Raw genomic sequence first — 10130 nt, forward strand, 5'->3', positions numbered from 1 at the left:
ACAGAAAGAGAGGGAGATTAGGATAGGAAGAGATGGAAAGACTAGGATAGGAAGAGAGGGAAAGACTAGGATAAGGAGAGATGGGGGTGGACATAGAGAGGGAGAGGATGGAGGGAAGGAGGGAGTAAGAGAGAGAGAGGGGGGAGAGAGAGAGAGATGGGGGGAGAGAGAGACAGATGGGGGGAGAGAGAGACAGAGACAAAGAGAGAGAGAGAGAGAAAGAGAAAAAATAACTTCCTAGGGAGTGAATAGGATAAATAGAGGGAGGGAGAGAGAGAGAGAGAGATTGGGAAATGGAGATGGGGAGAGGGAGAGAGAGAAAGAGAGAGAGAGAGAGAGATGGAGAGAGAGAGAGGGAGAGAATAGGATAAGGAGAGATAGACAGAGAGAGGGAGATTGGAAATATGAGACAGAGATGAGAGAGAGAGAGATAATATGACATAGGAAGAGAGGGAGGGAATAAGATAAGGAGAGATAGAGAGAGAGGGGAGATAGAGGGAGACAGAGAGAGAGATGGAGAGAGAGAGATGGATAGAGAGAGAGAGAGAGAGAAAGAGAGAGAGAGAGGAGCAAGAGGTAGAATAGGATAAGGAGAGAGAGAGACGAGCAAGAGAGAGAGAGAGAAAGAGATAGAGAGAGAGGATGGAGGGAGGGAGGGGTTAAGAGAGAGAGTGGGAGATTAGGATAGGAAGAGATGGAAGGACTAGGTAAGGAATAGAGGGAAAGGCTAGGATAATGAGAGAGACATAGAGAGACACACACACACACATAGAGAGAGAGGGGAGAGAGATTGAGATTAGGATAGGAAGAGATGGAAAGTCTAGGATAGGAAGAGAGGGAAAGACTAGGTTAACATGAGAGAGAGAGAGAGAGAATAGGGGATAGGAAGAGAAGGAGAGATAGTTAGAAAGAGCAGGAGAGAGATAGGGAGATTGGGAAATGTAGAGTGGGAGAGGGAGAGAGAGGGAGAGAATAGGATAGGAATAGAGAGAGAGAGAGGAGCAAGAGGGAGAGGAGAGCAAGAGGGACAATAGGAGAGAGAGAGAGAAAGAGAGAGAGAGAGGGGGAGAGAGAGGGAGATTAGGATAGGAAGAGATGGAAAGACTACGATAGCAAGAGCGGGAAAGACTAGGAAAATGAGAGAGAGAGAGAGAGAGAAAGAGAGAAAGAATAGGATATGGAGAGAAAGAGAGAGAGAGAGAGGAAGAGAGAGAGAGAGAGAGAGAGAGAGAGAGAGAGAGAGAGAGAGAGAGAGAGAGAGAGAGAATAGGGGATAGGAAGAGAAGGAGAGATAGTGAGAAAGAGGAGGAGAGAGATAGGGAGATTGGGAAATTGAGAGGGGGAGAGGGAGAGAGAGAGAGAGGGAGATTAGGATAGGAAGAGATGGAAAGACTAGGATAGGAAGGGAGGGAAAGACTAGGATAATGAGAGAGAGAGAGAGAAGGAGATTAGGAAAAGGATAGAGGGGGAGAGGGAGAGAGAGAGAGAGAGACAAAGGGAGAGAGAGACAGAGAGAGAGAGATAGAATAGGGGATATGAAGAGGAGAGATAGAGAGACCGAGAGAGAGAGAGAGGGGAGAGAGAGGGAGATTAGGATAGGAAGAGATGGAAACTCTAGGATAGGAAGAGAGGGAAAGACTAGGATAACGAGAGAGAGGGAGAGAGGGAGAGAGAATAGGGGATAGGAAGAGAAGGAGAGACAAAGAGAAAGAGAAGGAGAGAGATAGGGATATTGGGAAATGGTGAGGTAGAGAGGGAGAGAGAGGGAGAGAGAGAGACAGAGAGAGAGGGAGAAAGGCAGAGAGAAGGAGATTAGGAAAAGGATAGAGGGGGAGAGAGAGAGAGAGAGAGAGAGAGAGAGAGAGAGAGAGAGAGAGAGAGAGAGAGAGAGAGATGGAGAGGGAGAGGAGGAGATTGTTAAAAGGATATGGGGAGAGGGAGAGAGAGGGAGGTTGGGAATTGGAGAAAGAGAGAGAGAGAGACAAAGAGAGATAGAGACACAGAGAGATAGAGAGAGAGAGAAAGAGAGGGAGATTAGGATAGGAAGAGATGGAAAGACTAGGATAGGAAGAGAGGGAAAGACTAAAATAAGGAGAGATGGGGGTGTACATAGAGAGGGAGAGGATGGAGGGAAGGAGGGGGTAAGAGAGAGAGAGGGGGGAGAGAGAGAGAGAGATAGGGGGAGAGAGAGAGAGAGAGAGAGACGGAGAGAGAGAGAAAGTGAAAATAAATTCCTAGGGAGTGAATAGGATAAGGAGAGGGAGAGAGAGAGAGAGAGATTGGGAAATGGAGATGGGGAGAGGGAGAGAAAGAGAGAGATGGAGAGAGAGAGGAAGAGAATAGGATAAGGAGAGATAGATAGAGAGAGGGAAATTGGAAATATTAGACAGAGACGAGAGAGAGAGAGAGATAATACGACATAGGAAGAGAGGGAGGGAATAAGATAAGGAGAGATAGAGAGAGAGGGGAGAGAGAGGGAGATAGAGAGAGATGGAGATAGAGAGATGGAGAGAGAGAGGGAGACAAAGAGAGAGAGAGAGACTAGGATAACGAGAGAGAGAGAGAGAAGAGAAAGAGGTAGAACAGGATAAGGAGAGAGAGAGACAAGCAAGAGAGAGAGAGAGAGAAAGAGATAGAGAGAGAGGATGGAGGGAGGGAGGGGTTAAGAGAGAGAGAGTGGGACAAAGAGAGAAAGAGAAAGAGAGAGAGAGAGAGGGAGATTAGGATAGGAAGAGATGGAAGGACTAGGTAAGGAAGAGAGGAAAAGACTAGGGTAATGAGAGAGACATAGAGAGAGACATAGAGAGAGCAAGAGAGAGGGGAGAGAGAGGGAGATTAGGATAGGAAGAGGTGGAAAGTCTAAGATAGGAAGAGAGGGAAAGACTAGGTTAACGTGAGAGAGAGAGAGAGAATAGGTGATAGGAAGAGAAGGAGAGATAGTCAGAATGAGGAGGAGAGAGATAGGGAGATTGGGAAATGCAAAGTGGGAGAGGGAGAGAGAGGGAGAGAATAGGATAGGGATGGAAAGAGAGAGAGAGGAGCAAGAGGGAGAGGAGAGCAAGAGGTAGAATAGGAGAGAGAGAGAGAGAGAGAGAAAGAGAGAGAGAGAGAAAGAGAGAGAGAGAGGGGGGAGAGAGAGGGAGATTAGGATAGGAAGAGATGGAAAGACTAGGATAGCAAGAGAGGGAATGATGCAGAGTGCTACAACGCTAAACTTGGTTAGCCCAAACAAATACAGTGATATTCAATAAGAAATCTAGACTGTTCTTCTAGAATTTGATGAATAAAAGGAAATGCATTGTTCAACCATTAAAATCATTACAAAATGAATTCTTAATAAAAAAAAACAATAATCCACTACCACCAGTTCGACACAAATCTGAATTTTAACATGTTCAGATGCTAGTCCACTAACTCCGGAAAGATATTTGCCAAACTCTGTTCCCTGCTGAGGTCTACAATTCTCTAAAGATGTATTACTGTTGAACTTTTGAGTTTTAAAGCCTTGCTGGTTTTCCAACTGCACACATATACTGTGGTTTATTCACAAATATACTTGTTTTGATTCGTTCCCCTGTTCTGTTTGTAACATAATTAGATAGCATCAAAATTCAACAAAACTTGTTTACACTCAGGAATCCCAATCCCCTAGTTGATCAGGCTAGTTTAGGCTTCGACTGGTTTGTCAAGCTTTGGAACCCGATGCCAATGTAAGGTATTAATTCTGTGCAATAAACAGGGGTTTTAATTTAAATTTTCATTTCTTTCCACAGACTTTCGGCAGTGTAAATCCCATTTCTGGTTCAAACTTTCAACTATGGTGTTTGATTATTGATTCCCAATCAATCCCTTCAAGTTTTGGATCGACTCACATTCCAAAATCGGTTTCAACATAAACTGTTGCAACAGTCCCATTAACATTCAGTCCGCTAGACCCAAGCCAATATCACGGTCTTCTGAATTCATTTACTGCACATTCAAACTTGAGCGATAACCATAACGAAACAACTCCAAACTGTTATCGAACAATTAAACTATTTTTGATAACCGGGTTTGATTTCAACACAGTCATATGCCGTACGGGCTAGGGTATGCTAGATCAATGGTTTAATCTCAAGAAACAGAGGCGATGACCGCCAGATGTAACAATGTTGTTTTGGTATAACTCTGTTGAACATTGTCTTTGAAGCATTTATCACTTCAACAGTCTCGAGCGTTGAAAACATTAAAGATATTTGCCCTAAACTATTCTTCACCAGTCGGCATTATGATTCCCACGGTGGAAGAACAGTTTGGAACTAAGTTTGCATAACAATGTGATAATACAGCTTCCTCTAATCAGATTATTCGAACTTTTGTTTGTACAAATTACAACCTAATCAAAGCGGTGCAGTTACATGACTAAGCCACTGTGTTTACCGCAGAAAATACATTCACAGTGTATCAATGCACTTCAAACCAAAAATCGAACAAAGAGTTATTTCAATTAAAAGAAACAAGGCATTCAAACCGCTTACAGATTTTGAATGTGAACCCGTTTAAAATTCTTTTACATCCGATTTGCATCTGTTCCACATTCCATTACTTCGAACCCTATTTTGATCAAGACAACCGAACTGCAGAAAGAATCATGAAATAAGAGGCCTTCTCGAAATTGTTGTTTGTGTTTTTATTTCCTTTGCTTCACTGACTCTCTTGTTCCAACCATTAGTTGGACACACTTTTATACACAGCAACAGACACCCAACCGGTGCAAACCAGTTGGGGTTGTTGATACAACTGAACCAGCAGAGACCGCAACAACAAAGATGTAATAAGAATCTCCACTAAACATAGTAACTCTGAAACAACATTAACGAAAAACAAAGCACAACAAAAGTCTAATGGACTAAGAGTTATTGGCTTATAGAAATACCAATAAAACTCTTGACCATACAAGAAATGGACTAATTCACTTATTCCCTTTATTACAACACAAACTGAACAAAAGAAAACCAAACCAAAATCCTTGTGGACTAAGACTCCACAACCTATAAGCATGCTGTAGGTAGTCATGACCACACAATAGGAGAGAGATGATCATAAATGATCAAACTTGAATTATTACAAACAATTAAACCAGAACTATCCTATTACCACAGGTGCCCTGCACCATGCTCCACAGGCAGGAAAACTCAAGTCCCTTGAGTTGGGACTGCTGGAACAGAAAAACCCAACTTCTCAATAGCGTCAGTAGACATCCATGTAGCATCTTCAACTGGTCTGGATTTCCACTACACGAAATGTTCATAATAGGTATGACGTCGGGTCTTCCGGGCCACATGAGTTTCCAAAATGCAATCAATCTCCAAAGGAGGTACCTTAGGAAGAGCTGAAAGCTGTGCATCAACAAGAGAATCAGCAGCACCTACATTCACAGAATTATCAATAGGACCTTTATACAAATATAGATCAGCAACATTAAAGATAGGTGATAAATGAATATCTGGAGGAAGATCAACATGATAGGCATTAGGACCACTGCGTTTGAGAATTTTAAAAGGTCCAATATTTTTGGCCATAAGCTTTGTATAATGACCCTTAGGTAGCCTTTCTTTCTTTAAATGGACCATGACCAAATCCCCAACATTGAATGTTACATCTTTCCTCCTTTTATCTGCATGAGTTTTATATTTGGAATTAGAATGCTAAAGCTTTACCTTAACCGAATCCTGAATATCCTTCATAACATTAACAAAATCATTAGCCAAAGCACTAGGCTTTTCCAAACAATTAACATCCCTTAACTCCAAAATGCCACGAGGATGAACACCATAAACAATTTGAAATGGAGTCTTCCTGGTACTATGGTTCACTGAATCATTATAGGAAAACTCATCCTGAGCCAAAACTGAATCCCAACTTACACCATGTTCCTGTGTCAAACACCGTAAAAGATTACCAAGGGACTGATTGATGACCTCAGTCTGCCCATCAGATTGAGGGTGATATGCTGAAGATAAACAAACATTAGTCCCCAACTTCTTCCACAAAGTTCTCCAAAAATGACCCAAGAACTTAGGATCTCTATCGGATATGATTGACAAAGGCAAACCATGCAAACGTACTACCTCCTTAAAGAACAATCCAGCAACATGAGAAGCATCATGAGTAGTTTTACATGGAATAAAATGAGCCATTTTTGAAAACTGATCTACTACCACAAATATGCTGTCATAACCGGACTTGGTTCTAGGCAAACCGAGCACAAAATCCATACTAACTAAATCCCATGGTTTAGAAGGAATGGGAAAAGGTGTGTAAAGACCAGCATTAGAGGAATGACCTTTAGATTTTTGACATGTCAAACAAGTTTCAACAAATTTCCTAACATCCATTTGCAACTTAGGCCAATAATAAAACCTCTTGACTGATTCTAAAGTTTTATCCAAACCAAAATGACCTGCCAAGCTGCCACAATGTTTTTCCTTTATAATATTTTCGCTCATTGATCCTTTTGGAACACAAAGTAAACCACCCTTGAAAAGAAGCCCATTCTAAATCAAATAATCAAAAAATTTAGTATGATACCTTGCTATCATATCCAAACAAACCTGATAAATTTCCTTGAAATCTTCATCCGTAGCATACATGGATGCCATAGCCTCTAAACCAGCACTTTCCAATTGCATAGACTGAATGGCAAGTGTCCTTCTACTCAAAGCATCCGCCACCTTATTAGTAACCCCTTTCTTATGTTTAATGCTGAAAGTATAGGCCTGCAAAAACTCCATCCACTTGACATGTCTATGGTTAAGTTTCTCTTGTCTATTCAGAAAACTAAGTGCATGGTTATCCGTAAAAACAATGAACTCTTTTGATAAAAGATAATGCCTCCATTTTCTTAATGACTGAACCATAGCATAAAGTTCAAGATCATAAGTAGAATATTTTTGTTTTGCTTCATTTAATTTCTCACTAAAGAAGGCTACGGGTCTACCATCTTGACTAAGAACCCCACCAATAGCCTTATTGCTAGCATCACATTCAACAACAAAAACCTTATAAAAATCCGGTAAAACAAGTACTGGCTGTTCTGATATTTTCTTTTTCAGCAATTCAAAAGATTCATTGGCCTCTTTAGTCCATTGGAAAACACATTTTCTTCCACCTTTAATAGTATCAATAAGTGGAGCACAAATACCACTAAAGTTTCCAATAAACTTTCTATAGAAGCTACATAAACGATGAAAACTTTTTACCTCTGTGGCTGTAGTAGGTGCTGGCCAATTTAGAATGGCTTCTACCTTTGAAGGATCCATTTTCAGACTGCCTTTTGAAATTACAAAACCCAAGAACACAAGTTCATCTTGCATGAATGAGCACTTCTCCAAGTTTATCCTCAAGCCTTCTTCATGAAGCTTCCTTAAGACCTGATCCAAATGCTGCAAATGTTCCTCTTTGCTGCCACTAAAAATTAGAATATCATCCAAATATACAACAACAAATTGATGAAGAAAAGGTTTCAGCATGTCATTCATTAAACGCATGAAAGTACTAGGAGCATTGGATAAACCAAAAGGCATAACTATCCATTCAAACAAACCCTCATTAGTTTTGAAAGTGGTTTTCCATTCATCCCCTTCACATATCCGGATTTGATGATAACCACTTTTAAGATCAATCTTAGAATAGTACTTTGCACCCCCTAAACAATCCATGAGATCTTCCATTCTAGGCATGGGAAACCGGTATCTAATAGTAATCTTATTAATGGCTCTAGAATCTGTACATAATCTCCAAGTACCTTCTTTCTTAGGAGCAAGGACTGCTGGGACAGCACATGGGCTAATACTTTTTCTTATGTAACCTTTGTCTAACAACTCTTGGATTTGTCTTGCAACTTCAGCATTTTGTTCAAGAGTTAGTTTATATGCTGCTTTATTAGGTAAGGTAGCACCCAGAATCAAATCAATACAATGGCTTATTGACCTCTTTGGTGGAAGAGACTCATTGGTACTATCAGCAATAATACCATCATACTTATTCAGCAAATCAATTACAACCTTAGGACAAGTACTTTCTTTGGCCTCTAAACTCAATTCCCTGCCCTCATGATTAGTTTCCTTAGGTCTGATTACAACAGCAAAACATGGAGGATTTTCCTCCTTAAGACCTTCTAAAAACTCTTTTTCTTTTACAACCATGATATTATTAGACACAGCTGAATCATTTGTTACATCCGGTAAAGGTGTCATGACAAAATTTTCACCATTCTTTGTTATATTAAACACATTTGTTTTTCCATTATGCTGGGCATTAGTATCATATTGCCATGGTCTTCCTAAAAGAAGATGACATGCATCCATTTCAACTATCTCACATAAAAATTTATCTTTATAGTCACCAATTTCAAATTCTACCAAGCATTGTTCATTCACAATAGTTTGCTGCTCCTTATTCAACCAAGAAACTTTATAGGGAGTAGGGTGTGGAATTCTTTTCAATTTTAACTTGGTAACCATTTCCAAAGAAACTAGATTTTCAGTAGAGCCGGAATCAACAATTACCTTGCATACTTTACCCTTTGCCTTGCAAGTAGTCCGGAATAAGGATTTCCTTTGAGCTAGCTCCTTGTTGAGTGGTACCAACAGCGATCTATTGAACATAAGAGTTTCTCCTTGCACTGGATCAGCATGCTTGGATGAAGCTGTATGGTATGATGAATTGCTTTGGCAATCCTCTTCTTGAATCAATTGTACCCTTCTATCTCCTTGATTGCTGCTGTCATTCTTTTGTGGACATCTGAAAGATTGATGCCCAACTTGGTTACATGAGAAGCACCTTCTGGTGAACACATTAGGGCCTCTTCCTCTTGATCTGCCCCTGCCATTATTTGACCCTCTTCCTCTGAATGAACCTCTACCACCAGCATCATTATCAGTACTTTGATTGCTGCTTTCACCTTGGGACTTAGGAAAAGTTCCTCTCCCATTGAACCTACCTCTTCCACGGAATGAGTTTCCTCTTCCCTTACTTTGTTCTCCTCTTCTTTTTTGTTTTTCCTCAATCTTGAGGGCAAGCTGAAAACATTTGTGGACTGATTCCACATTAACCAATGTCAATTCATCTTGGATGCTATATTTCAATCCATTGATATACCTTCTATCCAATCCATGCATTCTTCCGGTTCCAATTTGCCATGGAACAAAGGAATATCATTCCTATCCTTTACTCCTACCCTCTCTAGGGCTACAAGCATTGCCCTTTGATCCTCTGGCATATTGGCTTGACCGGCTGGATCTTGCTCTTCTTCTTCTTCTTCTTCTTCTTCTTGGCCTCCTCTCCTCATTTGGCCTTTCAACTTATCTAACTCTCTCTTCATTGCTCTATTCTCCTCTCTGACAACCCTACTCTCTGCCATTTGCTCTTTGACTATTTTAGCCAATTCTACATTGGTGATTCTGATAGGGATTTCATCTCCATCCGCCATCTTGTTATTCCCAAAAAGGTATCTTGTGGCTTTGATACCACTTGATGCAGAGCGCTACAATGCTAAACTTGGTTAGCCCAAACAAATACAGTGATATTCAATAAGAAATCCAGACTATTCTTCTAGCATTTGATGAATAAAAGGAAATGCATTGTTCAACCATTAAAATCATTACAAAATGAATTCTTAATAAAAAAAAACAATAATCCACTACCACCAGTTCGACACAAATCTGAATTTTAACATGTTCAGATGCTAGTCCACTAACTCCGGAAAGATATTTGCCAAACTCTGTTTCTTGCTGAGGTCTACAATTCTCTAAAGATGTATTACTATTGAAATTTTGAGTTTTAAAGCCTTGCTGGTTTTCCAACTGCACACATATACTGTGGTTTATTCACAAATATACTTGTTTTGATTCGTTCCCCTGTTCTGTTTGTAACAAAATTAGATAGCATCAAAATTCAACAAAACTTGTTTACACTCAGGAATCCCAATGCCCTAGTTGATCAGGCTAGTTTAGGCTTCGACTGGTTTGTCAAGCTTTGGAACCCGATGCCAATGTACGGTATTAATTCTGTGCAATAAACAGGGGTTTTAATTTAAATTTTCATTTCTTTCCACAGACTTTCGGCAGTGTAAATCCCATTTCTGGTTC

General features: G+C 40.4%; 1 protein-coding gene across 1 annotated transcript; it reads right to left on the bottom strand.

The window, feature by feature from the left end:
- Positions 1–5174: 5174 nt before the first annotated feature.
- On the bottom strand, positions 5175–9472 carry LOC131858349 (uncharacterized). The gene is made up of 5 exons (XM_059211562.1): positions 9142–9472; positions 6594–9079; positions 5700–6113; positions 5361–5597; positions 5175–5273 (listed from the first exon to the last, which is right to left on the bottom strand). The coding sequence occupies exons 1-5, from the start codon at positions 9470–9472 to the stop codon at positions 5175–5177; spliced, it is 3567 nt and encodes a 1188-aa protein (XP_059067545.1).
- Between the last annotated feature and the right edge of the window lie 658 nt (positions 9473–10130).

Source organism: Cryptomeria japonica, chromosome 9 (assembly GCF_030272615.1).
Source record: "Cryptomeria japonica chromosome 9, Sugi_1.0, whole genome shotgun sequence".
Classification (NCBI taxonomy): Eukaryota; Viridiplantae; Streptophyta; class Pinopsida; order Cupressales; family Cupressaceae; genus Cryptomeria; species Cryptomeria japonica.